This window comes from Glycine max, chromosome 17 (genome assembly GCF_000004515.6).
Source record: "Glycine max cultivar Williams 82 chromosome 17, Glycine_max_v4.0, whole genome shotgun sequence".
Lineage (NCBI taxonomy): Eukaryota > Viridiplantae > Streptophyta > Magnoliopsida > Fabales > Fabaceae > Glycine > Glycine max.
Window position 1 is genome coordinate 11,879,023 of NC_038253.2, and position 20,145 is coordinate 11,899,167.

At 29.4% G+C, this 20,145-nt stretch overlaps 1 protein-coding gene across 1 annotated transcript; it reads right to left on the bottom strand.

The window, feature by feature from the left end:
• Positions 1-16,708: 16,708 nt before the first annotated feature.
• On the bottom strand, positions 16,709-17,733 carry LOC100816039 (ethylene-responsive transcription factor 5-like). Its single transcript, NM_001254221.2, has one exon. The coding sequence runs from the start codon at positions 17,658-17,660 to the stop codon at positions 16,833-16,835; it is 828 nt and encodes a 275-aa protein (NP_001241150.1). The 5' UTR covers positions 17,661-17,733; the 3' UTR covers positions 16,709-16,832.
• Positions 17,734-20,145: the final 2,412 nt, after the last annotated feature.

Below are 20,145 nucleotides of genomic sequence, written 5' to 3' on the forward strand. Positions count from 1 at the left end.
ATCAACTGTGATAAAAGTTACTGGCCATATCTCTTTACCTATCATGTAGTGTTTAATGAATAATTATTATAGGCTAAACTAGATGTCGCTCCTCATTGTCTCTACACCAACTGCATCTTTCTATTATTATGCCGTTTCCAAAATAAGCAGGGTAAATTGCCTAGTCCTATGTTTTTTGTTTTAAAAAAAATTAAATGTAATTTTGAAAACATGCAAAATGTATTAGACAAAAATGAAGCCGATATAATTTTTAATTTATTTTTAAAATATGTTTATATTCATTTTTAAAATTAAGAAAAAAAAGTTTTATAAACTTAACTTAATTTTAAAAACACACTCTTTGGCATGGTCCTTTTGTTAATATCGTTAATGCTACTGCCATCACCACCACCAATATCAATGTCACCTCTATCATTATCACTACTACTATTGCTATCCCACCACCACCCATTTATTGTCGTTGCCACCAGTGGTCAATCTAGAATATTTAATTTAGCTGTAGAAAAATATGCATATATATAAATTAATGGGATAAAACTCATTATACATGTTATATTATGAAAAAAGAAATATTATTGGAGACAAATACCCCCTTCCTCTCTAAAGTATATTATTGGCCACTACTAGTGTGGATACTATTATCACCACTATCATTATTATCACCAATGATATTAGCATCATCATCATAACTCTTATTGTCGTCATTAATAACGAACCTACTTGGCCCCCTGCCTATTACAAATTATTTTTAATATATATATATATATAATAATTATTTTTGTTTACTAGTTTAGCTATGTATACAATGTTATTTAAATGTTTTTTGAAAGGTATTTAAATGTTATTTATCTTCTTCTTCATTTACCTTTTAATAAAATATTTTATTCTTTTACAACCTTTATTGTATAGATAATTGTATAGTTTTTTCTAATAGTTATCATTTTAAAAATTACAAATAATTGTATTTTGTAATTAAATAAATTTATTAACATTTCTTTTATATTAATTTGAAAATTAAATATTATTTATTAACTTTTTTTAATGGTTATCAAACTTATAAACATTATGTAAGAGATTGATAATTTAGACTTTGAAACACATAAACACATATTTATCTTTCTATCATCACTCCTCCAATATTATCTTTATTTTCTCATCTCATTTTGTTCTTCTTATCATTGTTTGGGAGGTTCCAATATGCTTTTCAGTCTCAAGTGTAATAGTGTATACATGTATGCTTTGTAATCCTTAAGAAAACAGATTAGATATCGATTTGCACCAAATGTCCTTCACATTTACTTTCAAAGTTGTAGCCTTTACTACTATAAAACATTTTTCTTCTACTTTTTTACTAATTGAAAGCAATATCTTCAATAGTTGGTGGCTACTGTTGTGGTAAAAGATATCGCAGTGAGTACCATAATTTTCTTTACAAGTAATTAAGCATAAATTAATATTGCACGGGAAATAAGTTATTATTGACAACACATTTCAGATAATTTTGTTTTTACTAATTAAAAAACTTGTTTTAAGTTTATTTGATGGTTGAGTATAACAAGCTTCTTTTACTAGTTTCTGAATAACTTTTAACATATGAAATAAAATACTATTTGACATAATATTTTTTTAAATATTAGTTTTAATTTTTTATTTTTTTTCATTTTTATTTTTAATATATTTATCCAATTTCTTAATTATTCTTTTTAAATAAATCATAATTTTTAATTACTTCAACAACTAATCTTACTAAATACTTATAATTTATTAAATTAACTTTTTAAAATTCTATCTACTAATTTTATCCCACGTAACCATACAAAAACCAATAGGAGGATAAACTTTTCCTTTATCTTTCCTCTGTTTCATTCTGTCCTGCAGCAATCTGTCAAATCTATTCCACATTTCTCTTCTATTTTTTTTTTAATCCCTTTTTCAATTATATATATATATATATATATATATATATATATATAATAGATGAATATCTTCATGTTTCATCTTCTATATACCCTTTCTATTTTTCTCTTTTGTAATTGTTCTGCTGTACTTGCAAGCAAAAAACAAGTCTGATCCGATGGGATTGAAGCCCAAGTCCCATCTTCTAGACAGATTTGAAGTCCTGATGAGTTATTTGATCTCAGGGCAGATATTATCTGAGGGTCTGTGTGTTTGCCAAATCCAACAAATTTCGTCCACTCGGTGCTTCAACTTCATGAAGCTCTGGACATGCCGGGTAGCTATTAACCCTAAATAAGCAATGGCTTCTCTGATCTCATCGCTTATCAGCCTACTAAACACATTCTTTGGTTGGATCCCCAACCCATCAGCCATTTCTTCCAACACTTCAAAGAACAGATTCTTCACTGCCCGTGTATGTATAGTTCTCCACAGCAGGCCTTCCAAACAATAACATAAGAAAGAAAAAAATGTCAATATTTTTTTTTATCATGATTTGTTGAAATTTGAAATGGAGGGAAATGTATGAAAATAAAAGAAAAGATGAAGAAAAAAAAAATAGAACCCAGGAGATTTGTTTGATTTTTGAAGAGCTTGATTACCTGATCATTTTTGAGTTTTGCTGAAAAAGGAGAAGTGTCTTGAAGGTTTGAAAGTGTTAGACTGTGTTTGGACAAGGGAATTTAAAATTTTGAGAAATTTTAAATTTTAAGAATTTTAAATACTTTAATTAAAATTATTTTATTTTTAAAATTTTGTATTTAGATTAAAAAATTAAAATTGTGAGGATGAAAGAAAATAAATGCAAAGAGAAGAAAAAATATGGTTGGTGTGCTTCCAAAGAGAAGAATAGTGATTTGGCGTGGAGAGTCACACGAAAACTGGGACACGACAACGTACATCACCATACCCGATCATAGCATCCAGTCACTTACACAAGGCATGACTCAAGTCCTCCGCACCAGTGAACACCTTTGCCATGTGATGGGCAGCGATGACGGCTCCCATGACTAGTGGGTGCAATTCTATGTGTCTCCTTATGTCCGCATTCGATCGACGTTCTGCGAGCTCAGACGCTGTTTCTTAAAGAAGTGGATCATCGACGTGAGGGAAGAGTCGCGACTTAGAGAAGGAGATTTCGAGAATTTTCAAGTGAAAGAGAGGATAAATGTTATAAAGGAAATACACGAACGTTTTGGAAGGTTTTTTTTTATCAAGAACAGAATTTTAATTTCTCACCTTTTAAAAAGAAATTAAAATTTCACATTTTTAGTTTTTTAAAATTCTGTTTTAAAATTTCAAAAATTTAAATTCTTCATAAAAAATTCAAATAATAAATTTTAGATTAAAAAAATTTAAATTTTTTTGATAAATTATTTTCCTTAGTTAAAATTTTCTATCTAAACACTCTTAGAGAGATATGACTCTTTTAATGCAGCTTCCTAGGAAAGAGGCACAACTAGTATTCTTGCAAGTTGCTAAACCCATAAGGAACTCGAAGAAAATAAGCATATTTGAGAGGAAAATTGATATTTGGACAACCCAATTATAAAATACTACTACATTCTTTGTTTTTTTTTTTCATCTTTTTTTATCACATCATATTTATCAATCAAATAAATTATTTTTTTTATTTCTTTTCTGTTTAGATCTATCTCTCTCAAAAAGGTGTTTACATCTCCTAAGATTGTATAATATATTTTTCCTTTTGAGAGAGAGAAGATTGATGAGTGATGAGTTGGAGTTTAAATAAGGAAATGGGGCTGAGGATTATCACTAATGCAAGAAGGCTGAGGGAATGAGAAGCGCCATAGGCATCTATCTCTGATGGTCTTCGTGTCGTGTGGCATTACACCATCCACACGAGAGGTGCAATTTCTTTTTTGTTATGAATTTAATTAAAATATACCGAAAGTATTAAGTATGTAACGTGGCCACGTGGGCGTGCTATAATATTATTCAGTGATTCGGTGACATATTAGTACGTAAATGAATTTGATAATTTCTTTAGTAAATATTTAAGGGAAAATACGTCACTTACTGATAGTGTAATAAAGTAACTGAATAGTATCCATGCATTTACAAGGTTTTCGAAAGAAGAAAAAAATAGTTTAATGAAAATTTTAATATGTTATTCAATTGGTATAATTTTTGTAAAACTTATTAAAAGAGGAAAATTATATATTCTTCCTTAGTGCATATATATTTGGTCTAACTTATTATAAAAAAAATCACTTAGTTTTGTTAACTTTCTTAAAGAGATTTTTTTTTAAAAAAAGGTAATTGCTTCTTGCAAATAATCTCTTACCAAACACACTGTTACTTTTAATATAGAAAATTGTATATAAATTTTAACTAATAGTTTGTCCAAAATATTAAAATATATTCAGTCTCTTTTTTTTTCTTACATGTTTAGTTAAATAAAAATTTAAAAAATAAATTTTATTTTCACTTATTGTATGAGAAAAAAAAATTGGTAAATACTTTTTTAAAAAATTGGTAAACTTTTATTCGTGAAGGGGGACTGAATGAACATTATTCGGTTGTACGGTGTAAAATTATGCTGCTACAACATCTAACAAATTAATAACTATATTTGGACACAGGGGTATAAATATCTTGTGAGAGATAAAAAGAGAGAAGAAATATATAAATGATTGATAGCATAATATGACAATAAAAGATAAATAAAGAAAAATGAAGGATGTCAATGGAATGCACGTTAACGTTATTGAAATGTCCAAATATCATTATCCCTACCAAATATCAACAAAATAATCTCTGAAGATTCAACAAGAAATAATTATTTTATATGATCACATGGAGGATATTCACGAGTCCTTGCAAGCTATACTGATAATGGCTTTAGAAGTGTTAAATATAAGAACAATGTCACTGGAAAAAGAGGCAATGTGGATAAAGCCAGAGCACAATTGCAATAAAGTTGGCCATAATGTTGGTGTATGTTACAAGTATCAATAATTAATATTTCCTGAAAAACTTAATTAGCTTCCTCTTAGTAGGTCTCTTCTCTTAACTACTGTATATATATTTTTTTATCTATCTCAAAAACATACTTAAACTCAATTATACTGACACCAATGTATAAAGTAAGTCAAGTTTTCTTCTTTTGATAAAATTACTAGTGAGGATTCTATATTGTTCATAAATTTCACATAAGACCAGAAGCAATGAACGAGGGCTAATAAACCTCATGGTCATGAGTCACGACATGATCCTCTACATGAAAACAGTAGAGGGACCACGTGGGATTTGTCGGCATTGTTACATATTGCATCGGCGTGGTCTCTTCTCATAAAGTGTACGTTGCCATGATGAACGTTTTAATGGTTGAGATTTGAGAATCCGAATAACCCCAGAAGAAGACACACGATAGGGACGTTTGCTTTCAGATGCAATAACCATATATATCCCAAAAGAAGAAGGGAATGCAATTTGCCATTGTCCACATATGAAAAAGTTTGTACAGTAGGCTTTCCATTAATTGTTACAGATGCCAATTAAGTACTACAGTAGCACAGCACCTTATGCTCCTAATCAATGGCAGTATATAAACACTGTGGCAATGGGCGAATTGAATGGCCTACAGGTCACAGATCTTCATCTGTTGTCTAATGAATAATGATTATTGGCTAAAATGTCCCTTTTCATTATCTCTACGCCAACTGCATCTTTCTATCATTCCTCCTTTTCCTAAACAAGGAGGGTAAATTTCCTAGCCCAATCAGCTAGGTCATAGTTTTAAGTTGCCATACGTTCGTAATTAAATGTAACTTAAGGGTGTGTTTCAGTGTGTGAAAGAGAAAAAAAAAATAAAAGTGAATTGAAAAAATATATTTAAATTAAAGTAAAGATAACAAAAAATGTGAAATCCACGCTGTTTTTTAAAACATTCTTCATAAATAATACTTCCTCCCCGCAACCAAACCAAAGCTAAAAGTTTTCAATTTCCTAACCCCGATCTTTTTTGTTTTGGGAAAGATATGCACTTCTGATACTAATTCATGCTCGACGAAAGCAACTTTGATACAATGATTGGATTTATTATATTTGATAGGAAGGTTTTCATACTATTTATTTTAGTCAGCATGACATTAGGATAAAGCATTTTCAGTGATATATCTTTTCTAATTACACTATTTTTTATATATTTACTTGTTTAATGAGATAGAATCTGATATTCATATTGCTTTTATTATAAATAAATATGGGTTGGATCTAGTACATGTGTTGCTTTGGGTAAATTAAGCATTGGAATACTTGTTGATGTTGCTTTTTTAATATTCTTTCATGATGTAGGGTGGATTAGTTAATCCGGTTTCCATATATGCGGTCATGCTTCCCCTTTTTAACAGTTGGATTGGATGTGTAAACATTCCTTCGATCTTTAACATGGCACCGTTCTTTATAGCAGTTGCAATTGAAAAGTAACCCACGGTCTTGTCAATCTATAACCAACATCATTTCAATAACTTTTTCCTCTTTTGGCGTATTGTATGATTCACTGACTAATTACAGAAGCGAATTGAATCTAACTATTCAGACTTTTGCCAAACCTAGCCTCCTTCCTGTATTAAAAGGTCATGCAGCTATATGATTGTCGGCACCATTTGTTGATCCTGTTTTTTTAGATATTATTTCTTTTATTTTATTTATCTAATTGCTTTTTTTTAAAAAAAAATTGTTTGTATATAATATTTTTTCTATAAAACTCCGAACTGTTAGACAGATAACAGTTCAGGTTAGAAAATCAAACTACTTTTAAATTAATACTTAACGGAAACTGTACATCAATTTTATAAAGGTTGTTACTTGAGGAAGACTTGAAACAAGTGATATCGTGTGATTTATGTTTATCTATTCATGTAATGTTAAGTAACTTATATCGTCATATTAAATAATTCAATTTAATTTTTGTTTTTATAATTAAAGTTTAATAATCTTTTTGTAAATCTGATATTTTTATTTTTAATTTAGTGTTTTATTAAAATACATTTTATTCCTAATTAATTTTCTTGATTTTAAATCTAATTTTTACTTTTTTGCATATAATCTTTTTCATTGTGGTCAATAGTAGAGCACTTTCTCCTTCCTGCTTCATGCCTTCTATTTAATCACTGACCATGATTGCAAAAGAGTTCTCATCTTTGCATTCTATGTACAAAAGCTAAGTGATATTTTTTCTTTGCCTTAAAAATATAAAATGCTCTAATTATATCTAATAAATTGATTTCGTAATTATCTTTTATTCAACATTAAAATAAATATATTTTTTTATTTATTATTAGAACAAATATATAATAAAATTTTGAAATATATTTTAATCTTTATCTTGATTTTTTTTAAACAAGTTAGAGAGGAAAATATTTACAATTTTCCTTGTCAAATGCATAATATTTTCTTCTATAACTTATTTAAAAAAATCAAGATACAAATAAAAAATACATATTTTAAAATTTTATTAGATATATGAATTCTAATCTTGGATAAAAAAATATATTTGTTATAATGTTGAATAAAAAATAATTGCAAGATCAATTTATCACATATAAATAGAGCATTTTATTTTTTAAGGCAAAAAATATATATAATAACACTCAACTTCTGCACAGAAAATGCGGATACGAGAACTTTTTGTATAATCGTGATTGATGATTAGATAGGAGGCACGGAAGAGAGGCGCATGAAAAGTACTTTATTCTTGATGATGGTGAAAAAGATTATATACATGGAAGATAAAACTAGATTTAGAATAAAAAAATAGGAATTAATTAAGGATAAAAAATATCTTTTAATAAAATATTAAACTGAAAAATAAAATATTAGATTTGAGAAAAAATCTTTAACTTTAATAGGAAAAAAAAATTATCCGATAGTATAAGTCATACAATCTTACATAATTAAATAACACATAAATGATATCAATATTACTTAAATGATAGTTTCTTATCAATCACTAACTAATAGCCAGACTGAATCCAATATTCAAAATTCGTCCAAGCCTATGTAGTCTCTTCTAATCAGAAAAGGTCACGCTGATTCATGCAACTTTATGTTTGTCAGCAACAATTTTTTATATGCTTTTGTAAATTTTTTTTTATCTATTCAAGTATTAAAAATATTTTTATTTCATTATGTATTTAATAATTTAAGATCGCCTTAATTATTATCTTTTTTAATTATACTTTTTGTTTCTATTTATTTATAAATATTTTATATATTTATTATGAATGAGAAAAATAACAATAAATTCATATGAAAAAAATTTAAAAATTCTAAATTAAAATATTAATTGCATTTTTTATTCATTTTGTGTCTTCCTCAATGGAAAAAAATATGAAAATAAAACAAAATTATTTAACATTGAATTCAACCCAAAACCTAAAACAAACAAAAAAATGAAGCTTTAGACAATATTTTTACTTAAATCCTACTTCAATCATTTTTCACTTTATTTTTTTAAGCTTCAAGATTTACAATTGAAGCTTTATAATTGCAATCAAATAATTTTAACAACTCATATGGAAATCCATTCTATTATTGTTTTGCAGCATAATTGATCTCAGATTAAATCTAAAAAAAAAATATAAATAAAACTTCTTTATATATTACAATATATATTTATTATAAATTTTAATTATATAAACAGAAATGTTCATTCTATACATTACAAGTGTTAAAATACTAGTTATGAATGGCATTTATCTCTTTTTCTTTTCTTTTTTCTATCATATCATACTTTTGATCAAACCATTGGGTCATTAAATTTGTTTCTGGCTCAATGCAATTGTTAGATATACCTCCCTAATTTGTTAGATATACCCTTTTTTAATTTTTTTTCTCTCTAAACTACCCCTTTTTTTGCAATTATAATTGAAAAATACTATCACATTCCTACTACAAAGAAGACTCTTAAAAGGTCTGTTCTCACACCCTTAAGAGAAACCTATGTTATACATGGAAACATTATTTTTAAATTGGACTCAACCTAGCGGGTACAACCAGTTGAATTGGGAACCGGACCCTTAGCTGAGTGGATTCACTGCTTGGTTCATTTATGTCAATCACTCGTTGACATGTCATCGAATCGCAGTAAACACTCGGATTGAACCGCAATTAACCTTCTTTTCAGGCTTTCATATTTTTCTCTTTGTTTGTGCAACTTTTACATTTTGCTATGTTGCAGCCTTTCACCGTCTCACCTAAATCCCTACTTGCTGGCTACCTTCAACTTTCACGTTTCTCTCTCTTGTTCACGTGCCACTTTTGCCATACATCCTAAACAACTCAAAAATTGCAAACAAATATAAAAAAATACAAAATAAGTAATGTTGGGAATCGATCAGACAACCTTTAACATATCAAACAATGAACTTGTATAAATATTATTGACAAAATATAGGTTATGAATTATTTTTTTTGATATAAACTGATTCATGCGAGTCAATTAATTAATGATTCATTAGATCAATTCAAGTTAATAACATTGGGTGAAACCATCATGCATCCACCCCTCATCACCATCAATGTTGCCCAATCACTTTGGCTTTGATTTGGTAATTCTCTACTTTGTTTCCCAAATTGTTATTGTTGTGCCGGGTTTCATATCAATCATGAATCAGTTTATCAATTGTGAATAAGACATTCCAATTTTTTTTATTGCTTTATTATTTGATTCTGTGCCTGCCAATGCGGTTTCAACAGTGAGTGAAGTTGGGTTTTGAAATTTTAAATAGAGGATGAAATTTTGGTGCGTGCATGATTTTGTGTGGAAACGAAAGGAATTGGAATGATGCCAACCAAGTTTCCATCAAGGTTCCAACAAAGGACATATGTCGAGTTGCACTAGTTAATCAACGATGTTTGGAATATAGACATAGATCTGGGATTGTTGAGTAGAGAAAATAACTCCCAAGAAGAAACACCTACTTCAATCATCTTTGAGCTCATTGAAAATTTTTTAACAATGGAACTTTTGGTGCAGAAATAATAACCAATATTCTATGAACATCATCAACTATTTATTATGCAGCCCCATTTAAAACTCTGATGGTTCTCGAAGTTGTTTCCGTCGATGACCATTACTGGAAAAAGGGGGTACAAAAGGGTATTTTAGAGAATAAAATATAAAAATAAGGAAAAGGGAGGTACATATTATAATTAACAGAGGTATATTTGTCAATAGTCCTTGCTCAAATTCTAGGTAAAGAAGTCCATTATGAAATCATCATGGACCTGGGCCATATAATTCTTACTTCGGGTCGTATTCTATTGTTTCTTTGCGGGCTTTGTTGTCTAAAAAAAAGTATTATTTGTACTTTCTATTTTTATATTTATACCTCCTCTATAATTTTATTTTTCTTAATATACTTTTTTCTGGAAAAACTTTCAAAAATGGAGCTTTGCCCCCACACATTCACAAAAATAAAAACATTTCCTAAATGTTAAATTTTAACACTTCCAGAAAATACTGTATGAAAGCCAATTTTCAAAAGAAAGAAAAAAAAAAGCACAAATTGTCTTTAAGTTGCTTTGTGTTGATATAATTGTTCTTTCAATTTATTTAGAAGAAACCTTAGCAATAAAATAAAATTATAAGTATCTAGAAAAGCTACAGCAATATGAATCTTATGGATGCATCGACACTCCGATCACAATCACAAAAAAAATTTCAAGTGAAGTAATCACCAAAATGATGTCCCCTTTTGCGGAGAAGTTGTTATCCTGGTTGAGAAGTAAAATTTCTACAACTACGAGACATAGAACCAAAGTTCCCAAGTTCTTCGCAACTATACCGTTATCGTCATAGACTATTCCAAATAGTACAAAGATTGTCTCCTTAAAGGCAATTGGTGTCCCATTTTTTCCCTAAAAACTAGCTTCTGCAAAGTACCATATGGAATGTGTTAAAATTTTAACCCATTTGGAAAAGGGAGTTTCTAGAAGGATATTTTTGAATATATATATAAAAGGAGATATATTAGTAAAATTGTAAGTTGTCAATAACAAATGCCCTAAAAAAAATATAACGATGCAATTCAAAATAATGTTTGAACCAAAATGAACTCATAAGTTAAAGAGAAAATGGTACAACAAATTATATAAACTAGAGAGAAAAGAGAGGAGTTTGAAATGTTATAAATGATGAGGTAGAAAGAGATAGACACAAAAATATGATATTATATAAATTAGTATAATATGAATTATTATACTTTATAGTAAATAGTTTATACATAAAAAGATTTATTTGCCACTTCCGCGATGTTTTTTATGCCTGTTAATCTCATTAACTAAAAGAGTTTATTATATAATTAAAATACTTTTTAAAGAATTTTCTTTGGAAAAGTTAAAACAATGAAATTTATGCTAATTAATTAAACAAGTTAAGTTTATACACTTATCCAATGAAATCATTGCATGTCTCACGTACCCGTGGTCAATATATAGTTCTTTAATTTTTATATATAATTAATTGCATGGTCAATTTTTTAGAGTAACGATGATATATACGTATCACAACAATCTCCTTATTTAATTTAATTACAGCAAACTTCGAACCTGAAGTGCAAGTAAACAAATCAAACAATACATACGTGCAAGTATAAATATATGTTCATGTAGAATTGTAGATTGACATCGTAGAGAGAACAGCAAAGGGCCACACAGAACCTTAATTATATATCATTTACGTGAAAGAGTCCCCATTCGCTTAGATGTTCGTAGGTTTGAGTTTGACCCATGAGTTTGAAACCAACACAAATAAAAAAAATGGTAGTGACCCAAAAGAAGAGTAAAGGACGAAGACATTGACCCAAAAAAAGAGTAAATAATACTCCCTTCGTGTTAAAATAAGTATTGTATTTAAAAATTATCTCAAATAAGTATCATATTTAAGTTTTTAATGTAATATTATTTTTTCATTAAGATTTCTAATAATATCAGTTTATGTTTTAATATTAATATTAATGTTAATTTTACAAAATCACTATATATCATCTTTTGTATATTTATTAGACTTGCTTTATTTTTGTTTGTATAAATTAACTTAGAATGACATTTATTTTGAGAAACATGGAGCAACGACTTTGACCGATGAGGCTGAAACTTATGACAGTGTAGTTTATTTGGTGTACGTGAAGAAAGACAAAATTGACAAATCATATGCGAGTGCCATATATGGGTGACACGTAGCTTAATACTATGTACTACCAATATACATATTTTTAGGCCTGTAAAATCTAAATTTGTGAAGGATTTTTTTTTTGTTTTTTTTTATGTCTTTGGGATACGATAGTAAGGAATTTTTTTTTTATTTTTTTGAATAATACAACTGGTTGGAAGCGTGATTTTTCTACCAAATAAAACTGGTTATTTTTTATTATGACCGTCACCTTCGTGGTTTCGGCTATTGTTGAGTTACAACACAAGATGGGATGAGCATGAGCTCATGAATATTCTATACGTCATTTTGACCAAGTTTTGCTGAATTTGATTCAAAACGGATAACTATGTGATGATTATTGATTGAAACAGAAATATTGACTCGCTAGGTAGCAGTGAATTGCTTCCGATGGATGATGGAGATTATTATTCAAACACAGAAAGTTTCAAACCACGTGCTCCAATTTCAAAAAAATAAAGAAAAACCGAAACCATTTATGTCCAACTTTGAATAGTGACAGGATGGTGGCGATTGGATTGACAACAACAGCAAAGGTAAATTATATATACTACTATTATGTAACTACCAGAGGGGCAAATTTAAAACTGCAACCTAACCCATATGCAATTAAAACTGGTAATATACTTCTGCACAATAAGTCAATAACAAAGTCACACTAACAAATCTTCTTATCCTCATATATAATTTCGAGGAAAATGTAATTAAAATTCCGTTAAGATAGGTAGCTTACGTACTTTTGGATCAGTATATATGGAGATTGAAAACGTTAAACGAACCAGTAATCCATTAAACTAGTTTTTAAGAGCACTATCTGACTTAAGAACATTATCCAATAGTTTTATTGTGGTCGCAATTAATAATATACATGTAAATCATTCTCTAAGCCCATAGGTGGCACTAATTGTAGTCTCAAACCTCAGTAAAAAGATGTTGGTTTCGGCTTTGGAAATGCAGGTGGCGTGTTAAGTGTTAACATGTGAAAAAATTGGATGGTCTTAGATATGGTAGAGGGAACATTTTTTATATATATTATATTTGAAGAAATAAAAGAAAGATATTAAAAGTTTATAATAACTCGCGCACTTTATTAAATCAATTGAATCAATTAAGTTAGATTGTTTGATTTAGGATTATTTGAAGTGTTTAGTTGTAAGTTTCAAAAAATTTAAAACTAATTATAAATTTTTAATTTTAGTTTCAAATATTTTGAAAACCAATTATTAAAAATTAGTTTTAGTTTTTTATTTTCTAATTTATAGTTTTAAGATAAACTTATTTTAGAAATTTTCAATCCTATTAAAATTAGTTTAAGGATGTATTTTTGTAGTGGGACAATGAAAATAACCACAATGTCACTTACGATAACGATGTCGGTGGTGACGGTGCCAGTATTAATAATGTTAGTGATGATCGATTGTAGTTCCTATTGATAGTAGTGTTACATGTGGTGGTGCCAATGATAGTGGTGGTAGTGACAACAATGGTAATGTTGATGGCGGTCATGCAATGCTAATGGTGATGTCGATGTTTATGACACTGGTGGTGATAGTAAGAATGATTGTTGTCAAATGTTGGAAAAATGTTTATCTTAAAATTAAATATCAAATTCACAAATATTTTTTCTTGATTTTGAAAATGAAGATAAAAAAATGTTTTAAAATTGAGTTAAAAATCATTTCAACTTCATTTTTGTCTAACGTATTTTGTTTCAAAATATTGCATTTGAAAATAACAAACCAAAACTTGGAGTCACCCCAAATGAACTCTTAGATTTTAAAATATTGTAATTAGATCATAATTAAATCCTCATGTATTATTAGAGTTAAAATTTATTTTACATTGTAAGTGTGTGACTTTTTTTTCTTATTATTATACATTATTTAATTTCTTTCTCTTCTCATTTTTACTTTATTTTTTCTTCTTTTTATCTTTCTCTTGATTTTTTATCACATCATTATTCTCTCTTTTCCTTTATTTTTCTCTCAACTTCTCTATTTCCTCCACCATACATCCTAAACATGTAGTATACATTAATTAGTATTTTCCTAACTTACCTAAAAATATTTTTATATAGTCATCCAATCATAAATCAACATGTATGATATACATTTGTTGATTTTTACAATAATTATCTTAAAAGTGATACAAATAATTATTTGTAATTAAATGATAGTATAAAATTATTTTACATTCTCATTACATCATCATTAAAATTACTCTTAATTATATATAATATCCTAAAAGTAGGTTGGACTTTATAGCTTACATTAAAATTTGATTTAAACAAGATTTTGGTCCTTCATTTTACAAGATTTTTTGTTGTTCTAGTTAGGTCAAATTATGAATTACGATTTGATTTTAAACTCAACAGATCATCCATGAAACAAGTAAGTTGAGATGTATAACTTCACATTGTCTTCCAAGAATTATTTGCATGATGCACGAGATCCTTCTCAACTTTTTTAGGGCAACAAACTATTAAAAAAACCTTTTTTTTAATATACCCAAGAACTCAATAAGGAGAAGAGCATAAAATGAAAGAAGGGTTAAGAGAAAGAATGCTACAAAATGTAAAAGATAAAATTGATTTTTGTTGAAGACAAATAGATCTAGACAAAGTAGAAGCTAGGAGGAGATAAGATTTATCTACAAAGACCAAGTCAAAACTAGAAATATAATATGTTAAATATTTCATTTAAAGTTAAAAATATGAATTTAAAATTGACACCCATATAAATGATTTTATCAAGTTTTTGTTACAAATCATATACTACTTATAAGGAATATAAAAATTATTAAATATTTTATAAGGTTAGCATCATGTTAATGCAATATCCAACACTTTCTCACATTATAGGAAGAAGGGACAAAAACTAATTAATTTTAGTGCTAGCAAAATTGACAAATAACTTATTCTTACTCATATGACCTTTCTTTATAACATCTCCAATCATAAAGGTTGTATTATTATCACTTGTCAATTTTAGTTGATGGCTTAATAAAATCTTATTCTTCTTGATGTTTTGTATATTAATCTCTTTTCCAGGGGTTTACTAGTCAGAGGATTGGTTGAAATCATCTTTTTTAGTATTTCACATAATTAATAAATTCCTATCTTTAAGAAATTATACTTTACCACATTATTTCTCAAATTTATATTTTAGAAGGCATGTTTGTGTTAGCAACACAAAATCAAAATATAAAGAAATAGATCAATCATGCACACATGAAAACAAAGATTTAATGAGGTTTGACAATGTACCTAAGGAGTAAAGCAGTTATATTTCTATTATTAATTAGAAATAGGATTACACTAAGTATTTCTAAACTACGGTACATATAAAAATGCCATTATATTCTTGATCAATTGAATACTCAGGTTGATTTACGGTAGTCAACTCAAACCAATATTATAGAACTAATGATTTATTTACTATGTTAAAGATATGATGACAATTAAAATAATATGATACAAGAATCAAGGTTTGAGAATGAGAGAAAAAAGACACCAATTTATATTGGTTCACTTTGAACCATAGAGAGCTACATCCAACTCTCAATCTAACAAGATTGAATTCCGTTAAAGATTCTAGAATTTAATACAAGAACATTGCTCAAATACAATGAAATTTTACAGCACACTTTTTTCTAGAACCCTACAATAAGAATCCTAATACCCTTCTTGTGAAAACTTGTAACAAGAACAACCCTTTTGAGAAATCCTATCTCAAGATCCATGAAGAACACAACTATATATAGCTTGCTTAACCCATGTAGAAACTAATCCGTAATGATCAACAACAAAGGGGGTAAAAAAAGTTATGCAAAGATATTTTTCTTCTATCTTGAAGAAGTTCAAAACCCTCAAAGAGAATGATAATTTCAAAATTTTGCTTAGGGGGGTTATGAGAGAAAGAGAGCCTAATTGGCTTTTATATTTTTCAAAAACTAACTGAAATAATTTATTAAAATGGAGAAGTAATCAATTAAAATGACTGAGTTGTTCTGGACAAATTTAATAACATTTTATTTGATTAGGTTAAGCTGGTAATCGATTAAAATAATAAACTCATGATTTTCTCAAGAATAACAAAGTAATATAGATGAAAGCGATTGAAACAGCGATGTTTATTCTTATATAAAGCGTGGCTTGTTCTTGATTTAATTGACTGCGGTCTCTTGTAATCAGTTAAAACAGTAACTTGTAATTTTCAACTAAAAAGTCATAAGATCGACATGGTGTGATCGGTTATACCATCTTGAAATCGATTAACCCGGGTCTATTTCTTAAAAGTAGTTCTGAACATGCTTAATTGATTTTAAGCCCTTGAAAATAGATTCTTAAGGAGATTAAGCTCATGGATGTTTCATTTTTTAAACAAAGGTAAAAGTATGCAAAACTTGTAATCATTATTATTGTATCTTTCCCTCAGTGATGAGATTCACAAATGATTCACGGTATACAATTAAAGTTTTCAAGTTTTAAGTGATTAATCTTTTTTAAATATTTAAACTTAACCCAAAAGACCAATAAATGAACCATGTAGATGTAGCAAATAAAAGTGAATAAAAGATTGTTGAATTAACAAATTCGTCAAATGTACACTGTACTCATCCCCATACAGGACGCTGTAACTTAAACACGAAAAAACGCAGTGCTAAATTAGAAATTTCACACCGCCACGAGCGGTGAAAATCCAAAAGGAGATAACGGCGACAACGGCGGAACGTTGAAAATGTCCTTGACGTCACTGTCCCAGAACCCGGTCCACATAGACGGCGTTAACGGCATCTCCCTAAAACAACTCACATCCTGTTCCGTTATCTTTTCCTTCTTCACCACCGGCTTTACTTCCTCCACCACCACCTCCTCTTCCTCGCGGCGGCGCTTTCTCTCGACGTTGCCTTCGGCGGCGGCGACGGAGACGGTCTCCGCCACGGCGCTAACTTCGAGGGGGAAGTTGAGGATGGCCTTGGAGCCGCGGAGTCTGAAGGCGGCTCGGTCGTAGGCCTTGGCGGCTTCGACGGCGGTGTCGAAGGTTCCGAGCCAAACCCTAGAGCCGCGCTTGTTCGGGTCGCGGATCTCGGCGGCGAATTTGCCCCAGGGCCGCTGCCGGACACCTCTGTAGTGATTCTTCTGCGGCAGGTTCTCCGGCGCAGCCATCACCGGGTTCGGATCCGGGCTCCCGAACTGGATCCACTCGGTCTTCTTTGGAACAGCGATTAGCAGCGACGGTTTCCGATTCAATTGAGGTTTCTTCTGAGCTGAAGTTAGTGTTTTGGGAGTTTGGAGGTCGATTATTTGGGGTTTGGAGTCGAATTCGAAGAGGTCAGTGAAGTAGTGGTTAAGAGAAACAGAAGAAGATTGGGAATTGGAAGATTCAGAGGGGCTAGGGTTTGATTCATCAAAATAGTTTAGGGGAGTGGCCAGTGGAGAGAGTTCACCCAAAAGATGCAGTTTGATGCGGTTCAAGGCTGAAACTTCAGCTGCGTTCGCCATCACTTAAGTTAGAAAGCGCTTTTCGCTTCGCTTGGTGCGTTAAGAAGGTAAAGAGAGAAGAGGGTTGTGTTGTGTGTTTAAGTTGAGTGGAAAGGGATATATATAGTGGGGAGAAATGTGACTTTCAACCCTGGTGCTATGATGGAGCCACGAAGCATCCTCTTGCCTCAGGAATTATTATTCTTTATCCTCTCAATGCCTTCGATTTTCTGCGCTAGGGAACACCCTAGTAACCTTGCTCCACTTCAACTAAATCTCGTTTCTCTTTTCTATTTTACCTATTTTTCACCATCCTTGCCTTTTTTTTTCTTTCTATACTTAAAAGAGGTGCTTTTCCTTTCACTTTTTCATCTGCTATTTTTCAACTTTTTTTTATACCATATTATGTAGAAAGGTAATTTCTCAGATTTGGATTTTTGTTTTAATTATCACTTTTATGCAGTATTTATTTATTTTATTTGACTTTTTTTCTTGGTGAAGTATTACTTGATTTGATTATGAAGGAACTTTGCAATATACTGAGTGTAAAATTTTCCATATTTCAAGCTTTATGGATCATTATGTCTAGTTGACTTTGTTCTCAGACAGTTGAGGAGGTTTTAAGAAAGTGAAACATGACATGAGGATTTGGTCACTTGGTGGAGCTAAACTACGGCTGTAACGTGCAAGCAAAGTCTTAGTTTCAATGACTTTCTTGTTATATATGTGTATATTATTATGTATGTATAATAAAATAATTTTTTTTTATAAATTAAAATTAACTTATATATAATTTTTTTTTTGTAAAATTAAATGATTTTAACTTGTGAGAAGTCATGATATGATGTATTTTCACCCAAGTTTAAGCGCAGAGAGTTAGTGACGAGGAAAGATTAAAAAAAAAAATCTACAATATAATGTTGATTGTGTACCTTTCGTTTTTTATGTTATTTTCGCCCTTAAGAACGGGGTGGCTCATAATTTTAGTTTGGAGAAATAATCTTAAATCATTTATCTTGTTGAATGGAACAAAATAAAATGTTATATTTTCTTATAGTATTTTTTGTGTATATCACTGTGAAATAAGATTTGTGGGGTGATGAGGATTGGTGGAATGGGGGAAAGCACAATGGGAGGGCTGTTACTGAAATTACCACGTGCATCAAAATTTGTGCAGACAGAGATTATTAAGGTGGGTTCTATGATGCAAAGGTTATTATAGTATTTTTATATTTGCTATGTTAAATATGTTATAACCTTTGTTAGGCTTTGTTGATGACCCTCGTATGGGGAGTTGGTATTTATAAATCTGAATTTTGGATGGGTATTACTTATGAATTTTTATTTCATGATTTGTAAAGTAAATAGTAAATTTAAATAGGATAAAATAAATATTACATAAAACGAAATCAAATACAATTTATCTAAATTTATTTTAATTAAACAATAACAATAGCAATTTATTTATTTATTTTTATTCTAATTTGATCTCTGAAACATAGCCTTAGTCCTAGATCCAGGCAAATATGCGTAAACTTCAAGAGTCTTCACTCTTCCACTATGTTGCGTCTTCAATGCAGGATTCTAGAAAAGAAGAAAAATATATATCTTGTCTTGACAAAACACTTCGATATAAAACCGAATATGGCGGTGACAATGTGATCTAGCTATATTCTAGAACAAAGACTATTTTTTGGTGAGTAAGAACAAAGTTATTTGCGAAACTATTAATACTTTAGGTGAAGCTTTAGTTTGAAATCGTTTTATTGCTAGTGTTATTTCACAATTTAGGGTGCATGTGTTTGCACTTTGCACCCATCGTAAACAAACGATCATCTAATTGAAAAGGATAGCCTTCCTTTAATTTTCTGTTTTTTCACTAGGAAGGTGTGAACATCCGACTTCTCATAAAATATTCCAAACATGGCATGGTCATTTGTTTGTTGATGTGTTGTCAAATTGTGTTAATGATAGTCTTAATGAAATGTCAAATTGATGCTTGCATGACAACTTTGTCAACATGACATAGGGCAACTTGTTTTGTTGATGCGTTGTGTTATGGCGAATATATAACAACACACAGAGGTGCGGTCTTTTGTGTGCAGAAGACTTGGGTATTAAATTCTCTTGAGTAAATAATTGATTGGTATGTGTAGTATTCAATTTAATTTTCTTAAATAAAGTTTAAATTTTATAGATAAAAAAATATGATTAAAAGAAAATATTTTATATTTTTATTAAAAATAATTAATTAAATTTTTTAATAAAAATTAATTATTAATAAATATTTCATATCAATGTGATAATAAAAAAAAATATTTTCAATCTTTTTGCGTGTCAGAGAACTTTTTTTAAATAAATCTTAATGACACATACAAAAACCGTTAATAATTCTTGTTCGGGCGTGTAATAACCGTTCGTAATCATACATGTTGCAATTAATTAGATTATGAGATAAAATAAATAGACCTAAAAAAAGAAGTTAGGTTATGTGGCCCTCAAGGAA